The sequence below is a fragment of the Vigna umbellata genome, chromosome 5 (genome assembly GCF_029865625.1).
Source record: "Vigna umbellata cultivar VRB3 chromosome 5, Vumbellata_1.0, whole genome shotgun sequence".
Classification (NCBI taxonomy): Eukaryota; Viridiplantae; Streptophyta; class Magnoliopsida; order Fabales; family Fabaceae; genus Vigna; species Vigna umbellata.
In genome coordinates, this window is record NC_142169.1 from 64,355,360 (window position 1) to 64,378,898 (window position 23,539).

General features: G+C 34.5%; 3 protein-coding genes and 1 long non-coding RNA gene across 5 annotated transcripts; 3 read left to right on the top strand and 1 right to left on the bottom strand.

The window, feature by feature from the left end:
• Positions 1-231: 231 nt before the first annotated feature.
• Positions 232-10,392, top strand: LOC124839425 (uncharacterized). 2 transcript variants are annotated; one of them, XM_047315244.2, is made up of 7 exons: positions 232-703; positions 784-1,188; positions 7,231-7,325; positions 7,420-7,536; positions 8,080-8,892; positions 9,070-9,286; positions 9,414-10,392. In XM_047315244.2, exons 2-7 carry the CDS (start codon positions 891-893, stop codon positions 9,965-9,967), a joined length of 2,094 nt encoding a protein of 697 aa, XP_047171200.1. In that variant the 5' UTR covers positions 232-703; positions 784-890; the 3' UTR covers positions 9,968-10,392. The 2 variants fall into 2 exon arrangements, with proteins under 2 accessions (XP_047171200.1, XP_087972395.1); XM_088116269.1 differs by having other exon boundaries at positions 232-1,188.
• A 920-nt stretch (positions 10,393-11,312) lies between these two features.
• Positions 11,313-12,452, top strand: LOC148198808 (uncharacterized). Its single transcript, XR_015779768.1, has 2 exons — positions 11,313-12,014; positions 12,228-12,452. It is a non-coding gene; the product is annotated as an uncharacterized LOC148198808 (long non-coding RNA).
• Positions 12,453-12,691: 239 nt separating this feature from the next.
• Positions 12,692-17,941, bottom strand: ADA2B (ADA2 2B). Its single transcript, XM_047315253.2, has 13 exons — positions 17,552-17,941; positions 17,230-17,285; positions 16,289-16,467; positions 15,942-16,007; positions 15,689-15,814; positions 15,524-15,599; positions 15,165-15,225; positions 15,032-15,090; positions 14,828-14,935; positions 14,270-14,492; positions 13,636-13,846; positions 13,194-13,466; positions 12,692-13,042 (listed from the first exon to the last, which is right to left on the bottom strand). The coding sequence occupies exons 1-13, from the start codon at positions 17,602-17,604 to the stop codon at positions 12,851-12,853; spliced, it is 1,683 nt and encodes a 560-aa protein (XP_047171209.1). The 5' UTR covers positions 17,605-17,941; the 3' UTR covers positions 12,692-12,850.
• Positions 17,942-20,970: 3,029 nt separating this feature from the next.
• On the top strand, positions 20,971-23,451 carry LOC124839453 (structural maintenance of chromosomes protein). The gene is made up of 5 exons (XM_047315279.2): positions 20,971-21,489; positions 21,918-22,136; positions 22,592-22,690; positions 22,858-22,947; positions 23,034-23,451. The coding sequence occupies exons 1-5, from the start codon at positions 20,977-20,979 to the stop codon at positions 23,256-23,258; spliced, it is 1,146 nt and encodes a 381-aa protein (XP_047171235.2). The 5' UTR covers positions 20,971-20,976; the 3' UTR covers positions 23,259-23,451.
• The last annotated feature ends 88 nt before the right edge of the window (positions 23,452-23,539 follow it).

Sequence of the window (23,539 nt, forward strand, 5' to 3'; positions counted from 1 at the left end):
AAAGAAAATTAAGATGGAAAACTTGACAATGAGAAAACACAACCAAATTTATTACAGTAACGGTCGTATGGATAGGACACAACTACAAGCAACAACATGGGCATGATGGAGAAAAGGTAGTCAAATAGAGAGCCACGTGTCAGTGAGTACAATGTAGTCGCAGCACTCGAATATCCCTCCAGGAAAAACAAGCACAATTCCCATAATACCCTCGCAGTTCTTCTCTTTCTCCTTTCTCTTCTCCTCAACCCACTGATTCACACCACATGGCACAGAAACAGAAGAAGAGAAGAGAAAGGTCACTTGGTAGCAGCAGCAATAGCAGAGCAGCTTCAACCCTGTCTCTCTCTTTGTCTGCTCTATTACCCATTTTTTCTCCCACTAAAGAGGACCCAACCATGGTCTCTAATCCTTCCCCAAGAGTTTAAAGTTTTTTTTTTTCTTGGTTTTGTTTTTGTTTTGTTTGTTATCTGGATCGTCTCGGTCACCCCTCCATTGAACCCACCTGGCCCCACCCACCAAAACCTTCGTCACAGACACAGCTAAACACACAAACTTCCTCACACTCCTAGTTATTGCACACTCTCTTGAATGCGCTCTAACATTTGTGTTTTTTCTAGTCTTTCCCTCCTTTTGCTGGGCATTGTTTGACTTCACTTTCAGGACTCCTCTCACTTGGTTTTCTCTCTCTTCAATTCTGGCGGTGATGTTTCACTCTCTCCAGAACTTGATCCCTATTGCTTGGCGGGGGGTTTTTTTTTTTGAATTGCTGTATTTTTGCAGGTTTGGGTGCTGTGAGATGGTTTGACTTAGGGGGTGGTGGTTTGTGTTAGGGTTTTTCCTTGTACAATTTGCCGTTGGTGGAGGAACTAACTGTGGTAGGTTTGAGAATGTCTGGTGGGGAGGTAGGTGGTGGGGATGTTTTTGTGGCCTGGGAGGAGCAGGTGATATGCCAGGAGCGTGGGAACCGAGTGATTCACTTCTATCTGAAGGATGCGACCGGAAATTCGGTGCTGGCGGTTGTGGGGACGGAGAGGAGTGTGAGGCACATGATGTATGTTGTCCCTGACCATTTCTTGCAGGCCTATGGATCCACACAGCCCATCAATGCCTGCAAGTGGAGGGCACGGCGAGAGGTTGTTGACTGGCTTACTTGTTTGGTCTCCAGGAATAGGTCACACCATCCAGGTAGTTTGACTCTTATAGTATTCTATGGGTGATTTGTATGGTTGATGGAATGTTCATTGTGGATGCATGTGCTGAATGTTACTTACTACTGTTTGCATGGTCTTTTGCCTTGGAATTTTACCAGGAAGGTTGTATGTTTTGTTATCCCTCTAATGTTTTGAAAAAAATGGTTTGTCACGGTGGTTTGTTATCTCAGCTACAACAATAAGGATTTTGGGATCACCAGGACTGCAATTGGAGCTGCATTTGTTCATAATTTCCTGCAATATCAACTGGTACTGCAGTTTGAAAACTTTCCAGCCTAATGGCAGGCTTGATTGTTGGTAGTAAACTGTTGTCATGCACTAACACCTGAAAGCAACAAGACCTGCGCTGATTAATTGCATGATGGCTTGGGTGTTGTCAGTTCTAGTAGGTCATAAACTGGTGTATTGTATGGACACCAGAAAGCTACAAAACTTGTTCTGATTAATCAAGAAATAGCTTGGCTGTTTGTAGTTGTTAGTTATAAACTGCTGCCACAGCAAAGCTACAAGGCTTGTTCTGATTAATCTCACAACTTTTCTTTGTATGAGTTTATCTATTAAAGGAATTTGGTAAAGACTGTGCTATATTGTACTGATTAATTGCATGATGGCTTGGTTGTTGTTAGTTTTAGTAGGTAATAAACTGGTGTCTTGTACTACCACACCTGAAAGCGACAAGACTTGTTCTCATTATTCAAGAAATAGCTTGGTTGTCTTTAATTGTTAGTTATGAACTGATCAATGTCTTGTATTAATGCCAGAAAGTTACAAGGCTGGTTCCGATTAATCGCACATTTTGCTTCATATGATTTTATCTATTAAAGGAATTTGGTAAAGCTTGTGCTATATTGTGCTGATTAATTGCATAATGGCTTGGTTTTTGTTAGTTGTTGTCGGTAATAAACTGGTTCTTGTATCACCAGCATTAGAAAGCAACAAAAATTGTTCTGACTAATCAAGAAATAGCTTGGTTGTTTTTAGTTGTTGGTTATAAAATGACTGGTGTCTCATATTAATGCTGGAAAGCTACAATGCTTGTTCTGATTGACTGCACAATTATCCTTCCTATGAGTTTATCTATTAAAGGAATTTGATCAAGTCTGTGCTGAGTTATATAGGTTATGTCGTCAACTGACTCATTTGTTTGTTTTGGTGGAATTGTCTGCTTCACATGCAGTAGTTAGGTTTTCAGCGTGCAATCACATTTTTCTATTGCTTTAGGTTATTTTGTATTTGTGAAATATTAATTGCAGATGCATGTGCTTGAAATTACTGTGTGCATGGTTTCGGCTCACGGAATTTTGACATTGGCACTTAATGGGATAAGACTCGGTTTTTATTAATTTTTCAGCTGTAACCGCTTGTCCTGTATTTTTTTAATGGTTTTGGCTCACGGAATTTAGGTTTTTATTGGCACCTAATGGGATAAGACTCGGTTTTCATTATTTTTTCAGCTGTAACCGCTTGTCCTGTATTCTTTTAGAAAGACTTGTTCTGTTTAATAACGGAAATGCACTTCCCGTGAGTTTATCTTTTCAAGGAATTTTGTCAACTCCTGTTATTCTTTCCTGCATGACCACTTGCGTAAAAGTTATTTTACATGCACCTTATTTGTGGGATGTTGTCTTTGGACTTATTGAAGATTTACAATAATAGGTGAATTTATTTTGGAAATCAAAGATTTTTTATGATTTGTTCAAATTGAGTAAAGTGGTTTATTTTGAAATAGTGTCACTACCACATCAAATATTTTATTTGGATTGCTTAAGTGCAAATTTAATGGAATTTATATTCTACTTTTCCTAGCTAGCTATTAAGGATGACTAATTATCGCCATGTTAGCATTTTTCATTGATGTTTTCCATGTTAAGTGAATAAATGTGAGAGTAGCTGTGATTGGTTTGTTATTCTGGTTGGTGGCCTGTCGTTTTGCTTATGTAATCAATACAGCAGCAATCGAAAAATTGTTCTCTTTCCTTTCTTGAAACATGAGATATTAGGTATTGTATTAATACATTATGGTATTTCTTTATATGTGCACTTATGGTTAGGAAAAACATTGTTTAGAGACTTAATCTGGCCTTCTGGCTTGAAATGCTTGCTTCCATTATGAAGCAAGGCAGAAAAGGCACCAGCCTTTTCAGTTTTGATAGACTGAAGAAGAAATAGCTAATAATAATAAAAGAATTAGGGTTCTAGGGTTGACAAACCACTCATATACTATATATATATATATATATATATATATATATATATATATATATATATATATATATATATATATATATATATATATATATATATTACATGACAACTTAATACAAGTCTTGTGGTCTACTTATTCTTGGTTTACTTGTATAATACCTCAGTAGTCAATCCCAACTAGTAGCATGGTGTGGTGAACCCCAAAAAGCTCGAGGGACAACAGGATGACCACTATTTCGAACCTAAACACCAGGCATCAACTTATGACTGCTGTAGTATATATGTTGAAAAATAAAGAAAAATTACCCAAAGTTAATAAGTCATTGTTGCTTCAACATTTTGAAACCTAAACCCTAAACATTTTTAAAGAGACTGAAGATAGAATTGAGTAGAAAGTCTTGAAAGAGGGCTTAAGCCTAATCTCACAAAAATTGTTGCAAAATGAGGTTTGAATGCACCTATATAATAATTCAATTATATCTCCAGCCAATGTGGATCTCTCACACATCCTTTCATGTCGAATACTGAAAATCTCAAACCTGACAGGTTAGGATAGATTTTGGTACCATCTTACCTAGTGGGTTTAGGTCTAACTGAATCTTACATAATCAATTTGAAAGGTGAGGTTTGTACCCATTTACATAGTATATAATTTGATCATATATCTAACCGATATGAAATCTCTATAAGAAAGAAGTAGAAATAAGATTGAAATGGCAGAGGACAGGTTACAACAATGACGAAAATGCCTAAAATTAATGAGGAAAGAGGAATATATTTGTAAACCAGTGCGAACAAAGTCTCAATGCCAAAAAATTGGCTAGAAAGTGCTGCGTGGCAGCAAGGAATAGTGTGTGGTGCTATAAACTTGCAGACAAGTGCAGTAGAGGGTTCTGATGTATAAGAAGCTAAGGAAAATCTTAAATGGATCAACTTCAAATTGCCTAATCTTCCATTGTTTCCCTCTATATATGAGCTTGAAATGGAAACTTGTCAAGGGGGAAACTATCTCTAGTACCTTATTTGACATTGCATTAGCAAATGTTGTAGACTATTGTGATTTGAGCCGCTCCACCAGTAACATTTAGGCGTAACATGACTCAATTCGAAGAGTGGTGACCTTTGTTTGACGTTCCATATTGAGTAGTATAAACTACTTAATCCACATTTGAGGCTCTTCCACCTAATAATAGATTAGTGTTTTGGGTTAGACTCTCTACAAGTGCTCTTTAATGAGGAGTCCAACTAGAAAAACCATTGTTGGGTGGAAGAGTCTCAGGACTGAAGTACTACATCAAGTAATTTATGCTACTCAATGTAGAATGCCTAACATTGCCACTCTCTTTAAATCCGCAACAACTTTCACTCTATTGACACTACTAAATAGTAGGTTTTTCTATTTGACAATATTAGTGTCTTATCAGTATTCAGTTTGCACCTTAATATAGCCTATAAGTAATCCTTATCTTAGCCTGACTCTCAATGAAGTAACCTGTAGAGAAGAGAGAAACCAAGAAGGCGTATGATAAAATATGAGTGTTTATGACCACAAAATGGAATTACAGAATATTTTGTTACCCTATTTTTGGCTAATACCCTAATATCATCATTTACTATATCTATAGGATTCTAACACTCTCCTCAAGTTGGAGCATATAGGTCATATGTACCAAGTTTTTCACATATGTAGTTAATCCAAGGAGGTGAATATATATGCTAGGTGATCATCAGAATTTTCCCAGATATAACTTTTTCTCTAACAGTTACAATTAACTTCAATATGCTTTGTCCTTTAAAGTCATATCTTTAGCACTGCCTCTCAAGTTGAAACATATGTATAAGTCAAGCATGTTACAAAGCTAGGTGGTTGTTGGAGCTGACAAAGTATATAATGACAAAGCTTCGCACATCAATTTAGTGTGTGTGAAGATGATTTGCCAATTAGCTTGTGGCACATGGTGGCAGTTGGCAGTGAGTGAGGCAGCTAGTGGTTGCCAAATAAGGGCAACTCCAATTATAGAGTTACATTAGTGGTAAGAGGATGCTGTGATTGCAGGAGTGCAAATAAAACTCGGGGAACAATGACTATTGTAGAGCAATAATTGCTCGGAGAATGCAATGATTTTCAAAGACCAAAATTGGTCAAAGGGCACGCCAACTGCCTGAGGACAAAATTGCTCAAAGGACACAATGACTACCAAAGAGCAAAAAGATGCTTGGAGAGTGTGGAAATTACTGGATAGCAAAAGAAAGATGCTCGGAGAGCCATTGCAAAGCAATGCCAGTTGTGGCACTATCGACCAGAAAACACTCCTGAAAGTCTTATGAGGTGAACAGTGAAGCACAACTGAAAAAAGAAGAAAACCAGAAACCATACATGGGTTCTAAAATTTTTACATTTATTAGAAGTTGGCCTACGGGGAAAGTATGAATTAGGGTTCCTTTCTCGTTAGGCACTTTAAACCATGTTGAGAAGAGAGAAATCAAGAAGACATTTAATGAGTTCTGTATGTTTAGACCACAATGCTATTGAATTTATAGGGGAAAAACATAATTACAAAATATTTATTTACCCTATTTTAGGCTCTAATAACATAAATATAAAATGAATCTAATTGATCCTAATATTAACAATTACTATATATATTGGGTTTTACCATATCTACAAGATTCTAATTGTACCAGCTAGAACTTATGAAAATAAGGAGATCCAACCCAAAATTGTAGGGCAACTTTGGCTGTATTAAGGTGAAACCAAATGTTGATATGTGAGTAAAGTTATCAAAGGGAAAGGACTGTCGTCGGGTAAGTATTGATAAAGTGAAAATCGTTGAGGATGTTGGTTTTCAAAATGGGTAGCAATGTGAGTTCCACATTGACAAGAATAAACTACTAAATGTGGTACTTAAAATCTTGACCTCTCACACCCTATATTATTTCTCTTTTAATTTGGAAGTGAGCCTAGCCTGTAGTTATTTTTTCATGGCAAGAAAGATTTGATAAGGTATCCATTGAGCAATTGGTAAATTTTCTTTGGTCTTATGTTACCATGAAGACAATTATGGCATTGAGTTGGGTAGTTTGTTGATTTCAATCTTTTCTTGAATCAGTTTTAAGAACATCTTTTCCATGGATAAATAATTTCTATTGATGCTAATGAACTTTACATTTCATTCTATCCCATGCCTTTTCATATTTGTTTAGAATACTATTATTATGAGGTCCAAAAAAGACAGGAACCTTCTATTGAAGAAAATTATGGTTTAATTCTTTTTACTTGATGTCTCGCTAGCTAATTCACTATTTTTGTTGTTCCTATAAAGTAAGAGGAATGTCTTTATGTAGTATTTTAGGTAGGTATAAATACTCTGAAGACCAATAGTTTGAACATTTTGTGAGAAGGAACCAAAGATGAACTAACATTACAACTGAGTTGAGTTGGATGCCACTATCTTAGGATGGGTTTTTCTAACGATTTCCTTCAACGTAACTTTCATCAATGAGAAAAAAACCTTAATTCTCTGTTTTCATCACTGGAAAGTGTGACTGTCTGTTTAGCAAGCGTTAAATGGCAATCTGAACACTCTTAATGTGGTTATGTGATCCCTTAGTCCAAATAAAATGCTTTATGCCCTTTTGTTGCAAAACTAATTACTGGTTTTTCGAGATGAATCTCCTTTCCCTAATCTAGTGGATATTTTTGTTGTCTTATCCTCATTTTTCTACAATTTGATCCACTAGTTCTTTTAGCTGTTTTTTCTGTAGTTGTGGAAAGAAGACATTTTAAGCAACCATAACCTTTCTGTCACAGGTGTACAATTGGATGAATTTGCACAAGTTGATGAATCTCTCAAAATTTTAGTGCCTGGAATTAATTTCAGTAATAAGATTTTACCTGATAAAATGGTAAGGAAATGACAACTAATTAAATTCATATCTCTATATTTTCGCTTCTATCTTCATGTGATTAATTAACCATGTATTTTTTCTTGTACTGCAGATTTCTAGGAAACTAAAATTCCAAACCTCGGATATTGAATGGTCAGGCAGCACTTGGTTTTGTGCTAAACAGCTGAAGCACTACTCAGGGTTTTGCAGGAATGGAACAACCATAAATGTGAGAAAATTATTTTGTTTTTCATTATATCTCAATTTTTTTCCTCGCTAATAGGGACTTGGTATTATGAGGTGCCTAAGTCTCACATCAAGTAGTATGTGATATTCGGTGGGATATTTAAGTGTTTGGTTCTCTCCTATTCCCTAGTAGCTGGCTTTTGAGGATGGGTTTCCTAAGACTTTGAGTGCTTATCAAACAGTAACAAAGTTGGCTGTCAGTGTCTGGGAAAGGAACCTGTGGAGGTTTTAGACCAACAAGGAGTTGAGTAAAGTGGTATCAAGTAATGTATTGTGAAAGTGAAGACTTTGGCTCTTAGGGGTAGTGCTGTGATAAGGACTTGGGTATTATGGGGTGTTTAAGATCACATCGAATAAAATGGGATGTTTGATGGAGTATTTAAGTGTTTAGATTCTCCTTGACAGATAGCATTTGAGGGTGGCTTCCCCAAGTGCTTATAACCCACTTTCTTGGTACCATATACTTTTTCTGTTTTTGGATTTGTTTAATTTTTATGATTCTGAAGCTATTTTTTGTAAATTTTAGGTTCATTCATTTGTGTATATTATGGCTGAAGAAGAAAACCATTATCTTGGTTACTTGGAAGATATGTATGAAGACAAGAAGAGACAAAAAAAGGTGAAGGTGCGTTGGTTTCATCATGGTCAGGAAGTTAAGCAGGTGATTCCACAGCTGATTCTGCAAGAGGGAGAGGTTTTCATCACACCTCATGTTCAGGTGATCAGTGCTGAGTGTGTCAATGGTCCTGCGACTGTTTTGACTCCTAAGCATTATGAGAAATACCTGGCTGCTGTGCCTCATACATCTTTATCCGAGATCCATACGTGCTTTAGGCAGTTTAAAAACAATAGGCTTAAGCCCTTCACACTTACAAAGTTGCGTGGGTATAGTAGCCAGCCTGTTCTTTCTTGTTTAAATAGTCCTATTCTCTCCAAGAGAAAGGCAAAGTTTGAAAAGTCACACACAGATGATGATGAGAACTTCACTCAAGATGATCCTTTAAGGTCCAGCAATAAGAGGATTAGATGTTCTAAGGATCACATATTTGGGAAGGCTTTTTCTGGTCTGCAAGTCTCTGTTCCTACCAATGAAATGACAAAATGTGGACTGAAATATCCCAGTTTAAAATTAAAACTATCAAGAAAAACAGTAGGTATTAAGGTTATTGGACCAAAGCCTAAACTGCCTTTTCAGGTCGGTGCTAAGATAGAGGTTCTTTGTCAAGATAGTGGCATTAGAGGATGCTGGTTTAGATGTAAAATCTTGAGCATGTCTCCGAGGCTGCTGAAGGTCCAGTATGATGATTTGCTTGATATAGACGGAGCACAGAAACTAGAGGTATGCAATGGCTTGTGTTTTCTTTTCTTTATTCTTTCTATCTATCTTATCTCAGCATTGCTGAACTACTGATTGTAGTAATTTTTGGACATAGAAGTCCAATCATATAAAAACAATTCTATTGATCCATGAAGCTAGTGAAGAGTATGGTTCTCAGCCTGTTGTTAACACTTTTAGGAATGGGTTCCTGCATCTAGAGTGGCAGCTCGTGATAAATTGGGTATGCGATGTTTAGGCCGCTTAACAGTCCGGCCATGCCCTCCTGAATACAATTCAAGTCGTACTTTTGAGATTGGAGCAGCAGTGGATGCCTGGTCGTGTGATGGATGGTGGGAAGGGGTCATAACTGCAGTTAATGTCAGCGGAGATGGAATCCTGCAAGTTTACACCCCTGGTAGGATACATTTTTTTTCTTTAATTATTGTGATGTAGTTCACTAGCCCATGGACTCCGTGAGTTTGTGAATCATGTTTTGTTCGGGTTTTATGTCTGACAATTGGTAAATATGACTTTCTCATTAGGTGAAGAGAGGTTCCTAAAGGTCGAGCAGAAGAACATTCGGATTTCCCGAGATTGGATCAATAACAGATGGATTGATATACGAGGAAAGCCTGACATTTGCACTTATTTAACTTCAAATGTCAGGTCCAGCATCGGGATGTCAGCTAATTCTGCAGTGGTGGATGGATCCATGTCTGATTGCTCTGCTTTAGAAAGTAAATCATCATCAATTCCCAAAGTTGAACTTGCTAAGAAGGTTGAACCAGAATCGTCTGGTTTGGAAATCCCTGTTGATCTGGAAAATATGAAGGGAATAACTCTGAGGGAGCCACTCTATGCCATTCATGAGGACAAGGATAACTCTGGTGGTGGCTGTGATGATGAAGCTGACAAGGCTGTGAAGACACTTCTGACCTTAAATGAACACAACGCTAATAACTCTTGTAGTGATGATGACACTGAGGATGATGATAATGTCAATGGTGATGATGTTGACAACGGGGAGGCCAGTGAGGAAAATTTTGATTGTTGTGAACCAAAACTTGATGCAGCAGAATCAATACAAGTTGCATAATGAATATATTATAGAAGCTAAATGGGGAATTTTTTTCTCTCCTGATTTTACCTGAAGGTGGAATGAGCTTGTATATAAACCATATGAAGCCCTGAGGTAGTTACATATGCAGAGGATAATGATGTTCAAGGATCTGACTTAAGGATAATTGTAGTGTATAGCATTATAGCTTATGTTTTTGGACTCATGAGATCAACTTCTATAGGCTCCATATTTAGGTCATGTGGCTGGTAGATGCGCAACTGCACATATCAGTTCAAACTGCATATTATAGAGTTAGCCCATGAGTAAAGTTTGTAATGATATTCAGTAGTTTTGGCATTTGACCATGAATCTTACAAGATTACAGAATTACAAAATCTGCCATGTCGAGATTCTTCTATATCTAAATTATCGTTCAAGAAGTATCTGATTTGATTTCTTAAGCAAGGTCCCGTTTTTTTCTGGTAAATGGAGGAAATAGATGTAAGTAGAATTTCCTTAGATTCGTTCTACTCCAACTACTACGGAACTCAGTTGACTTTTAAATTGATTTATTAGAAGGGAATTGTAAGGGAAGAAATTTCGTTTTAGAATTACTTTGTTGTTTCACATCATTATTGGTAAAATAATCAAGTGCTGTTTTATTGTTTTTAAAATTTTTGTTGTCCCAATAAAGATACACTTTGTAAAATAATCACATGCTATTGTGGTTCATCATCTGGTAAAGAATAATAATTAGGTCACATTTAGAATTATACAAATTCTTGAATGTTACAAGTTAACTTAATTGAAACTCCTAATAATTAGACAACTTTTATTGTGACAAGTAACCCTTGTGAGTGGGTATTAGTTAGACAAATGGAAACATTCAATCAGTATTTATTATAGTTGTTACCAAACAAAAGTAATAATAATTGAACAACAGGCTTCGATTTCGTCATATATGTTTCTATTTTTGCCGTTTGAAAAATATCTAATCGCATTTCATTATTTTTAAAGCTAAGCAAACTAATTTTATCGTTAATTCTTTCTCTAAGAAAATAAAATAAAATATGAACTTTTTACTTAAAACTAGTAACAATACATGCACTATATACTTTTATATCATAATAATAAAAAGATAAAAATTAATTTTATTATTAAATTTAGGTTAAAACCCTTTAGTTGTCCCTATTTATGTAGAGTTTTTTCAGTTCAATCTCCGTTCTTTTAAAATTGTCAATTGAGTCATAAATAATGCTAATTTAGATCAATTGGGTCCTTGCTGTTAAATTTAACTTAACGGAGTTAAGTTTTGTTGAGGTTGAAAGTTGACGTGACATATTTTTTAAATCTGACATTTAGAGAGTTTTATGTATAATTTAAAAATATTTTAACATTTTGATTAAAATATTAAAAAAAAAGTCATCTTCCATCTTCCATATCAAAATAGTGACTCTGCAATCAAGAAAGATTTTAATCAAGTAACCCCAATGCACCACCCTCTTCTCTTCCCGTGCTCCCCTTTCCTACTACTCAACCCCACCCTCACCCCTTCCTCCCTCTCGTTCCTTGCGTCCCCGTAATCCCTCACTCTCTTCGCCCCCACCAGCAATGGACCCACATGTGCCTCCTCTGCCACCACCAAGTTCATCAACACATCTTCAAAGTTTTGCACCGCGTCCACGATCCCCCGTGCGCAAGCCATGCCGGCGAAACGCGAATTCCAACGACTTTGAGTCCACCTCCACGTCGTCGTCGCAGATCAAAACGGCGCCGGTGGAGATGTGGTCAGGACGGGGGAGAAAGCGGTTGTTGAGGCTGGCGAAGGGTTGGAGGAGAAGCGATCTTGTATGTCTGAGTTTTGTCCCAGATCTTGTGGAAGTTTCCCAGTGAAGCTGTTGTTGAAGAGTTTCAGCCGATGCAGATTTAAAGCTAAAATTTCAGGAATTTCTCCCGAGAAGGTTGTCATTTAGGTTAAGAGAATAAAGACACAAAGAGGCTATTGCATGTGGTAGTTCCCCTGTGAGAGTGTTCTGAGAGAGGTCCAAGAGAATTAAACTACTGAGGTTTCCTAAACCTTAAGGTAATTCACCGGAAAACTGGTTTTCAAATAGTTCAATTTGTTCAATTTGTGTCTGGCGTGATTTAGGCGAATGGTTTAGTGGAGAAGAAAATAGATGATGATGAGTTCGATTGGGTGCGAAGAGCTTGAGCACTAAGGCACTGGATGGAAGGAGATGAATTAAAGTGAACATGGCATAGTCACTGTTTTGATTTTGTGATTACTTAATTGCAGGTTGATGGTGCAGGTTGATGGTGCACAAGGAAGAGGAAGATGATGGTGGATCTACGCGATTGGATTTTCTAGTTCTGGATGGAAGATGACTTTTTTTTTTAATTTTTTAATCAAAATGTTAAAATGTTTTAAAATTCACTCTGAATGTCAGGTTTAAAAAATCTGTCACGTCAGCTTCTAGCAAAACTTAACCTGATAAGTCAAATTTAACGATAAAAACCCAATTGATGTAAATTAGCACTATTTAGGACTCAATTGAAAATTTTAAAAAAACAGAGATTGAACTAGAAAAACTTTACATAAATAGAGACAATTAAAGGGGTTTAACCTTAAATTTATAAAACAAATAAAAAAATAGAAATTAAGTATGAAATGAATAGTTTTTAAAATATTATTATAAGTAGGTAATTTTCTTTTAAAGACAGTTATTGAATTTTAAAAAATCAGTTTGAAAATCAGAAAGATAAAATAATAAAATTATTTATATTAATAAATCTAGTACATAAAACATAATACAGCACTGCAAAATTTCTATGATCCTGTTATACAAGCTAACTTCCAATTATGGGAGGCTAGAAGAGAATAATCTATTTCCAAGTTACAGATAGGAAGCAAAATAGGTCTCAGGGTAAACCGATCCCCTTTTTAATAAGCATATCATATACCCTGTCAACTTTCATGGCATCCAACTTGAACAATTGATGAGCATCGGATTTTGCAGAGACGGTGCCAGCAAGTATTTGCAGTGACAGTTGCTCTTGCATTTTTAGATACGTGGCTGGAGACAATCTTAGCTCACAGCACAAACGTTTCTCCTAACATACAAAACAGACCTCAGAAAATTAATTAACTGGATATATATTAATAAAGAAAATTTGGCCAAAACCATTTATAATAAGCATAGAAAAATATAAATAAACTTAGATAACTATTACAGTTTATATCAGGTCAATTCCAGAAGCTTACCGCTTCAGAAAGTAAATCTGCTCCATTGTATCCTATGGCATCCATCTCGTTGACAGAACTAGAAGTAGCTGGCCCTGCAGGTCTTGCACTCAGATCCTTACCAGCTGAATCTGGAGAAGTCAACGCATTTGGAATTCCCTGATTGCTCGGCCCAACCTGAGCACTTTCTTTTGTCCTTGTCCTTCGAGCATTTTCTTCAGCTTCCCTCTTTCTCTTCAATGAGATATATTTTTCAGCATCAGCTGAATTACGGCAGCCGGCTAACCGGGCTTCCTGCAGTATATCAAAAGTGAGAGTTAGAATCTAACAGAATATCAATTTCACTACAGCAATCTAAGTGCTTAATTAGGATGAAAAATTTTCTATTCTCCACATATGTCATACCAAGGGACAAAAAGCAAAAGAAAGAACAATAAAAGTGAATGTTAAACATGTTTCAAACCTTAAGCTCTTGAATTTTTTTCCAACTTCTATGCTCAAAGAGCATTGTTCTAAGTAATTCATCGTGATCTTCCTTAGAATGAAAGCGCATGAATATATCATATTTTCGACACATTGCCTTCTCCTCGGGTGTTAAATCCTTCTCCAATGGATTTGGGTATAACAAATTTCTTTCGAGTATGAAATCCTTCCTCCGCTTTCTTTCATCAAGCCTGCAACAATTATCGAATAAAAAATTCTTACTGTCAATACATCCAGACTTTGATGCTCTGATGTTTCAATTTGTTTTACAAATCTCTAAAGGATACTCTAGGATGCATCACCAATTCGTATCAATGAAGCACCAAAGCATATGAAGCACCAAAGCTTTTGTGATCATAATGATTTATAACTCTTTATTTGATCATGTCTAAGAAATGCGAGTTTAATTTGTACTGGTCCAATTACAGTCATACATTTATTGCATTTTAAGAATTTTTATACATTTTTAAATATATATTTGTCACGCTTCAATTATGATATTATTCTTAAAATAAGTGTTTCGTCATATCGAATATGCTCATTATCACGTTAATAAAATAATAGTTGACCTTAAATGATTAAAAAAACAAAAAATCATTAAATTGGTTATTTACCTCTTTGAATATAAACGCAATACACGTAATTTCAACTCTCGCTCTTCCTCAGAGTCAGTATCCTTAAATTCCATTTCAGCAAGTAGTTGTTCAGCATCATTATCATATTCAGGATCAAATTCTTGTCTTTTAGCATTGTAACCACTCAATTCTACTAAAGAAGGACCTTCATTTACTGAGGAAGTTGGCTTCTTTCCTCCAAAATCTCTGTCTATCTGAGAATCTGTCAATGATAGAGACTAGGAAATTTAATACATCAGAGTGTCATTAATCTCCTCAAAGAACATACATGATAGAAAATTAAACTACGTGAAAATCTTAGTTTTAGTTATACTAGTAATGGAAGAACTGCTTCATTTCATCACATATAAGTTATTGTTATGGTTGAAAAATATGCAACACACAAAAGTCTTTCACCTCTCTTTCTTTTATACGAATAAAAGTAAAAGGTGTTATTCCAACAGGTTGGTTTTTAAGTTTTTCGATGAAGTGAAATTCAAAAGGACAAAATTTATTAAAAGTCAATGAGGGCAAAGAACCAAACATAAAGATGCATACCTTCCATTTTAATGACTCCAGGACCACCTTTTCCCCTCGTCACATTAGATGCCTTTTGGTTAGCACCAGCTGCAGAGTGTGTGTTACCCGAGGGACTAGAATCTAGCTCTGCCATAAATAAACAAGATAGGGGATCCAAAGAATATGAAAATGGGTAAGTCGATGCATGGTTAACTAATCAGCTCTAAACTTATTTTGCTTTACCTGAATTCAAATTGGAAGACAAACGATTAGCAGTGCCCGCTTTATGTGAATCTTCAACCCTGAATGAACAAATAGACATTAGAGAATATAATATAAAGAAGAGAGATGAAGCATATAAAAATGACAGTCTTACTTGGCTCTAGATGGAGAGAAGGGAGATTCTGCCTTTAAACTAAGATCCCCCATAGAAATTCCTGTGCAAATCACAGGTGACCAATAGATATGAAAATGTCACTAAAACACAAAAAGCCTATCAACCATGCAAAATAATCAGAAACCACATATCGATCATGCAAAATAATCAAAGTATCCAGGCATTCGGTGCATTTATATTAAGACAATCTGCTGCAAGCATCCAGGCATTATTATTTGTACATACAAAGTTAAGTAGAAGGAAGCAAGTTCATGTCCTCTAAAAGAACTGGTAAACATACTATACAAGTGACACTAAATTAGAAATTAATGAATGTGCTTTCATGGATCTTGACAAACCTTTCTTGTCTTCACCCTGCCCCTTTGCCATGGCAAGAAGTTCTTTTCTGTTTTTCCCAACCACATGAGACATGTCCTAGAAAATAAGACAGACCAGGATATAAAATACCACTATGAAAATAATAAAAAACATTCATTGAATCTTCATTTGATGCCCCATCATACCGGAACAGGAAAGAATGGGGAGCTCAAGTATATGTTCTTATAGTGTTCGATGCATGACTCTTTGTTTTTGGTTCCGACGTGCTCAGCGACTTCTGTCCAGTTTCCCAAGCCATACATTTCGATTCCCTAAAATAAATAATAAAAAAAATTTGCTCAGAGATCAGATACAAATAAGAGATATATTCTAGGAACACAGGCTTTCCAGTTTCAAACAACTGGTCATCATTACACCTAGGAAATAAATTTGAATTACCTCTAGAAGCAAAATTTCATCATCTGCATTCCAGTCTGGGCAAATAAGAGGGAAAGACAAATTATCCTGTCAAAATAGAATCACATAACACAATTTTCTTAACAGCTTGGGACATTCATTTAAAGATAAACTCCCACAAATCTAAATCATATTTTACACAAGGTAACAAAACATTTTTAGAAGAAAACTCCAATGAAACTTAAGTGAGTGATCCTGTAATCTATCAGAGACAGTCAGACAGCTCAAGCAGCAGTTTATCAGGAAAAATAACACAACTTTCTCAGTAATAAAAATCTTTAAATTAAGAAAGCATTAAACAAAAACATGGGAGATTAACAGTAACTGACCATAACCCTGTAAGGATGGTTGCTTTTGTGAGGTGTCACCTCAGCTCCAACGGAAAAGCACTCTATACACAAGTCAAAATCCGGGCACATGGCACACTTAATCCGGATTTTTCCTGTTATATCTTTATTACAATAATTGCAATGGTACAGAGCCTTTTTCCCTTCACCTGCTCCTTGACCTAGTTCATGTGAAAACCAAAAGAATATATATTTTCGAACATCAATATTCATGAATCAACAAGGCAATTTAAGGTCTAAGTAACTACTACAGCTATAGTTTTTCATGTCTGAAAATTAATTAGTGTGGTTTCTTTAACCTATCAGAACAACCAGAACAAATCACAACACAACCTTTCTTCTAGTTTCCTTTATTTTAAATGGAAAAAGAAAATCAGGCCACACATACATGATATCTTCAGTAAAAAGACTATTGAGCACATGCATTGAGAAATAAGCTTTTGTATTTGATGGAGTTTGAAAACATAATTTAAAAGTTCCTTCAGGAATACACTGCAGTGACAAAACTACAGTGTTCAACATAACTACATCATAATATACCCATTGTGAATATGAAGTACGGGTACATATTTACAACAATAAATTTCAACCCGAATAAGTGAGATAGGCTATGTAGATAAATTTGTCTCAATTTGTCTCAATCGCTCATAAAGAACTTGTAATTGATCAATCATAATTATGAATTATTCATACCCAGTTAACAGCTATGTTTACGGGCAAATGGCACAGACAACCAACTATGCCCCATTGATACTGTGCAATTTACATGCAAATCGGCGAGGAGATAAATAGGTGTGCTCTTACGTATTTTCGTACAATCAAACAACCCTGAGAACCTCATCTTTTACATAAACCCTATAACTTCATAGTACATTGAAGGATCAAACTTATCAAGATAATGCAGAATAGTGCAAAAAAATTACCTGCAGGTCCAGATTCAGAGTTTTCTCCACTGGCGGCATTTTTTTTTCTTCTTGATCTACAGAGCCAAAAAACGAATTAAACAGATACAACACAAGGGGGGAAAAAAGAAAGGGAGCAAAGAAAGATTTAGTTAAGCATCAAAGTGTAAAATAAGCATGGCATTTTACTGTATTTGTGATCAGTTATTCACATTCAAGAACACATCAAGTTCAATTGTAATTGTCATCGGTTCTCTCACAAGAAGATTTACATTTGGACCAAGGACTAAAATCTTTAAGTATAATCAGGTAAAGATAAGAAAATAAATTGAAAGAGAGAAACCTCTGGTTGGGGTCCTCATCGGCGTGATGAAAATTCCCACGAGAACGACCCATTGATTCTCCGCAAGAACTCCTGAAGGAATTTAAGTTTGTTGGAGCAGAAGATCAGGATGGAAGAAAAGGGACAGGAATTATAATTTTTTAAGATAAAAACCCTAGATTTTTGTGATTAGAATTGAGGTGGGAACTTTTTATAGATATGGAAACCTGAGGATTTGTATGTAGTTTTTGTATTGGGCGCTAAAATGCAGTGAAAAAAGAATGAGAGAGGGAATTGTGGAAGAGAACAGCAACAAAGGATATGTTTTAGCCCTGCGTAGGGTCAAACCAAGTTGAGTTTGATGATGCCTGTGCGGAACTCAGCTACGAGGATTCTGCATCAACTACAACTAATATATTTATGTCTAACTTAAACATATATATATATATATATATATATATATATATATATATATATATATATATATTAATAAAAGGATTTTTTTTATTTGAAAATATGTAAATGTGACATCATTGTAATTGTAATACATTTTCTTAAACCAATTTTTTTTTAATTCATAACATTTGTATTCTATAACGAAAGTGAATTACACAACTACTTATAAGTGGATATATATATATATATATATATATATATATATATATATATATATATATATATATATATATATATATATATATTGGAATATAAATCTAATAACATATTTTTATAAATATTAATTTCAACATCATATTATCATTCTGTATAAATGAAAAATTAAACTTAATTTACACATTTGTATGGTCAAACCTATAAATAAGAATTCCATGAAATATGTAAATTTAAACTTAATATGTAAATCAATTGTAATTTTATGCATTTCTCACTGATAAATGTGTTATTTTGGTTTAGGGTTGAAAACTATTTTACTCTCTCAGATTTTTTAAAAATAATTAAAATCATATTTTAAGAGATTAAAAAAATAAAAATTACAATAACTTCAAAATTTAAATTTAGAGATTAAAAATACTATCAATCCTAGTTATTTTGTAGCCTTTCTGTCCCTTATTAGGCTTACCAAATCTAAAAATATTCAAATATCAATGACAATATTATTGGTGAAAATAAAATCTAGTATGTGAATAGTGAAAAGGAAAATAAATATGGTAACGATGATTTGGCATTATGTAAGTTTTATTTTTTATTTATATCCCTTGTGTACATCTTTTAAGTGGCATATAAAAGGTTATCATTTGTTATATGTTGTATGGATTATGTTAACAAACTTTTTTAACAAATTTGTGATAATAAACTGTGTTATTATTTTATTGATCTGTGTTTGAAACTGATCAATTACAAATTATTATTTTATTATTACATAAGTGAGTGTAAAAAAAGTTACAACAAAAATATCGTTAAAAAGATATTTTTTGTATTTTATATGTTTCGTAAGACATTCAGACCCCTTTTTTTCCTTGAATTCTACCGCAAGAGTGATTAATTTTTCTTTCATTACGTATTATAAGACACGGAGGTTATTGTATGTTGTTATGATTAAACAGATTGGATAAGTTCAATTATAAATAATGTCTCAATTTCTTACATCTGATCCGAACATGATTCTCTCTGTTCACAATTTATATACTCTTTATTTTTTCATTTTTTTAAAAATAAAACTGTAATAAAATTTGAATATGAATTGGTTAATTATAACTATTAATTCTAGCTATGTTATTTGTCGGATTTAATATCAGAATAATAGTCAATTTAATATAACTTATATAATCAATTAATTATAAAACATGCTAATGATTAACAAAAAATAACCAATAAAATTAATAAAAAATTTAAACAAAAATACTTGAAATTCATTAAGAAAGATATAAACTTTCAAAATTAAACAATATTAGTTAAAATTTGAAAATAACAAAACAACTTCCTACAACTTTTATACCCCTCTTATTATTACGAAGAAAGATACTTAATTCGTATTATTTTAGCTAAAAGTTTTAGGAATCATTTCAAAGTATTTTTTTTTCCTAGAACAACACTTATCATTTTAGTTTTTAATTATGTTTTAAAATTATAATATTTTCCATCTTATGACTATTATTTCCGTCACGTGTAACAGTAAATCTTTTTGAAAATAATATCAATTATATAACAAGAAAAGTACCCGTTACAATTTTATTTTTTATTAATTTATAATATAATTAGTTTTTTTTTTCTTTTATCCAAACATGTAATCTATATTATTTTTTTAACATTATTTTGATTAAAATTATAAATTAAATATTTGAATATTGAAAAACAGTGATACGTATAACGTACAAAAGAAAAATATCACCTCTATTTCCGTTGACAGTAAAAGAAAGTGAGAAACACACGTATGGATGGAATCTTTAGAGTTGTTTCCAGATTTAGTGAAGCATAACTTTGTATAGTAGTTTGAATAATATCATCAAATATAAAGAAGGGTATTTAATATAATAATTTTTTTATTAAGAAAATCTAAAAGTTATTAAAAAAGTTTGAGCAAGTTTGACTCAATATATATTAATTAAATGTTTATTAGTCAAGGTGTTAATTACTATTATTTTGAAACGGAAAAACTACTTCTATTTTATTTCTTTAAGCTACTTTGTATTTTAGGTTATGAAAACATAAAGATAAGAAAAGGGATAAAGGTGGTCTACATTCGTTCCACATCTTCATTTTATATTTATTTATTTTTTGGATCTCATTATAATAATTAAATTAAAATATTTTTATTAAATTAGTATTACTGTTAATTAAATTGATGTATAAATTAATATATCAATTGAAATACATTTAAACACTATATAACCATTAAAAGGTCATATAAATTTTTCATAATTATTATCAATTTTATGATAACATGAAATCAATTATTAATATATTTATAAATATGAATCAAACTTGATCGTTAGATAAATTAAAAACAATTAGTTAAATAATTAAATTCTTATTAAAAGTTTCAGCTGAGATACTCTATCAATTATATTACATAATATCACTAGATGAAAAATACTATATTTAGTATAACTCGAAAAAATTAATAAATAAGATAAAAATACATGATAAATTAGAACAATTATTACTTAAAATATAAATTAGTGATATGAAGTTAAAATTTGGAGGGCGAAGGGCAGAGAGAGTAGCAGAACAGAAGTAAATAAGAAAAGAAAACAACTGTTGAATGAAGAGAAGAGTGTCCGATTTATATGGTAATTTCCAAAACAAATGCAGTCAATCAATTACTCAAAAACCAAAGCCCGCGCCCAACACGTGAAAATATTTGAATTGCTACAGCGCCGAACGGAACACACACACCATCACACGCCACGTGTCCCCAACCACGACATCCTCTTACTAAAAACCACTTCACAGCCTTTGCTTCTTGTTGAGTTTCAATTTGAATCAGGATGTCTTCCTCCGGTGCGAAACCTCCTTCGCGTTACAGTTCCTACGATTCACGCTCCTCCACCTCCTCTCATTTCTCCGACCCTTCTTCCTCCCATGAATTCAACAACCCCAGAACCAAACCAGTTTCCTCTCGCGCCCTCGTCAAGACCAAACCCTCTCACACCGCCAAGGTGGACCCCACCTTCACCACCATGGTCAAGAAGTTCATGGACCGCAAGCCCAAGTCCTCCTCCGCCACCGCCACCAGATTGATTATTCCCTCCGATTTGATAGGGCAGGATTTGAAAAAGGACGCCAAGAGAGTGGCGGGCTTCTCTGCGCTGCAGAAGAAGCTCTTCGGAAAGTGCGCTTCCGAGAAGAAGGAGAAGGTGAAGGCCTTGACCGAGGTCAAGAACAACACCAGGACATTGGCCATGGTGCTCAGGAGCGAGAGGGAGCTTCTTAGCATCAACAAGGAGCACGAGGAGCAAATTTCTCTCCTCAAACAAATGCTACAGGACAGGAACAGAGAGGTAAAATACTCAAATGTGTTTGTTGGAGATCTCAACATAGTTATACTTATACAATACAACGTAACTTGGAGACAGTCTTAACCTCGCGAACTAGTTTTTCGATTGATTTTTTTTTTTAAATCCAGATTTTAGTATTATATCGGAGTTTATCCTAATGATTATATGTTCATGGACTCGTCGGATTATTGCTATTTGATTGTTGCCAGACCAGCAAATATCACACTAAGTTACAATTCCAAATTTGAAAACTGAGAGTTTGTTCTAGTGATTGTTATTGAGCTTATAGTGGTATGATTAGTCTTTTTAATCATTATCTGACCATTTGTGGATGAGTGCAAACCGAATTCTTATAGTGTTGTCTTGTTTTTGGATCTGATTCAACCAAGGAAAGGGAATCATTCATTTTGATTTGGATTTTGAGTTTGCAGGTGGAGAAGTTGAAGGACTTGTGTTTGACGCAAAGGGAGGAGATCAAGTCGTTGAAGAATGCCATACTGTTCCCGGATGTTATGAATTCTCAGCTTCAAGAGCTTCTAGAGAAGCAAGGTTCGGAGCTGAAGCAAGCCAAATTGGTTATTCCAGCTCTGCAACAGCAGGTTTCTTCTCTCACCGGTCAGCTTCAAAACCTTGCGGAGGATCTTGCTGAGGTATACATAACTTGCATCCTTGTATGTATGACATCAAGTTGTTGTCATTTGTCACAAAAATGCAGGTTATTAAAATTAGACAATGATTGAGGTGGACACCTTTCAGCTATACATGGTCATGTTTTTTTATTGAATTGCATCTTCGTTTTATCTTAAATAAATGAAGAAAAGGTCGTATTATTACCTATTAGGAGCTAGTGTACTGTGATTTTTTAGGGTCTGTTTGATTTCTATTTTAAAAACTGTTTTTAGTTTTCAAACTCAGCGGGTGGAATGCAAGGGGAAGTTCGATAAAATGAAAGCAAGAGAAGATGAAAAAAGTCTAACTGCACTTGTTTTGAAAAGTGTTGTTTTGGAAACAATCTAAAAATTAATAATTTTGAAATGAAAAATCGATTGCTGAGTATTTTTTCTTTATTCTTCGGTTGTTTATATTTTTCATTTGCTTTTGTTAGGTCAAGGCTGATAAATATTCAGCCAAAGCAGGTCTTCTCGGTTATGGAAGTTCTCCGAGGACACCGACATATGCCCGGGAAGATGCTTGCAACTCTTGGGTAAGCTTGCAGTTAGTCACAATACAATTGAAATTTCGTAATCATAGTTGTATGATCTATCGTAGATGTTAGAAGCCAATCCAGAGTCCTGCTATCAGCCAAAGAAGATATATTCTTAGGCAACTCTGTTATTATCTTTGACCTAACTGCTCAACAAATTTATGCAGGAATTCAGCTCTGATGACCAGTCCGATGACCTATTACTAAATGATCTAAATCCCTGCTTAACACCGTGCAACGCCAAATCAAGATCGAAGGTGATTAACTTCTCCTGTATTCTGTTGTAAAATTTCCCGTGTTCCACAAATTAGTCTTTCTTATAAAATGACTCCTTTTTCTGCAGGAATTTGAGGGTAGGGGCTCTGGCTCTATACTTGATGAAAGCTTATCCGAGGATGATGCTAAAGTATATCCTGAGATGAATTTTAGCGCTCTCGATCACAAGTTTTCCAAAAGTTCTGACTGTTGCCATAATTCCAGCAAAAGAAACGTCCCAACCAAAGCAGCTCGAAGATCTGATGAGAGCAAATTAGCCTATGGAAGTAGAATGAACCATAGATTTGCATAAATAATCTCAACCCTGCACCTTAGTGGGATTTCTTATCCCTTTTCCCTGTTATCATCTTTCAGTTTTTACATTATTATACCGTCAATATTTCTGTTTCAAGAACTTGGACATCGTCTCTTTGAAACATGTAAGATTAAATTACTCCTCGTTGTATATTTGTGCACAAGGGCAGTGAATAAGGCGTCCAAATCTACATATCCTTAGAAATATTGCTCGAAAATTCGATATTACAAAGTACAAATTCCTACATCTGCTGAGATTATTGGCTTACAGAGAGAATA

Bases quoted from the DNA above. Each gene is read 5' to 3' on its own strand.
- LOC124839425 (XM_088116269.1), top strand. From the start codon at position 891: ATGTCTGGTGGGGAGGTAGGTGGTGGGGATGTTTTTGTGGCCTGGGAG. The intron at 1,189-7,230 runs GTAGTTTGACTC...TTTCTGTCACAG, and splicing joins GAATAGGTCACACCATCCAG to GTGTACAATTGGATGAATTT. The intron at 7,326-7,419 runs GTAAGGAAATGA...CTTGTACTGCAG, and splicing joins AGATTTTACCTGATAAAATG to ATTTCTAGGAAACTAAAATT.
- ADA2B (XM_047315253.2), bottom strand. From the start codon at position 17,604: ATGGGTCGTTCTCGTGGGAATTTTCATCACGCCGATGAGGACCCCAAC. The intron at 15,815-15,941 runs GTAATTCAAATT...TATTTATTTTAG, and splicing joins ATGAAATTTTGCTTCTAGAG to GGAATCGAAATGTATGGCTT. The intron at 14,936-15,031 runs GTAAAGCAAAAT...TATTTATGGCAG, and splicing joins GTCTTCCAATTTGAATTCAG to AGCTAGATTCTAGTCCCTCG.
- LOC124839453 (XM_047315279.2), top strand. From the start codon at position 20,977: ATGTCTTCCTCCGGTGCGAAACCTCCTTCGCGTTACAGTTCCTACGAT. The intron at 22,691-22,857 runs GTAAGCTTGCAG...AAATTTATGCAG, and splicing joins AAGATGCTTGCAACTCTTGG to GAATTCAGCTCTGATGACCA. The intron at 22,948-23,033 runs GTGATTAACTTC...CTTTTTCTGCAG, and splicing joins ACGCCAAATCAAGATCGAAG to GAATTTGAGGGTAGGGGCTC.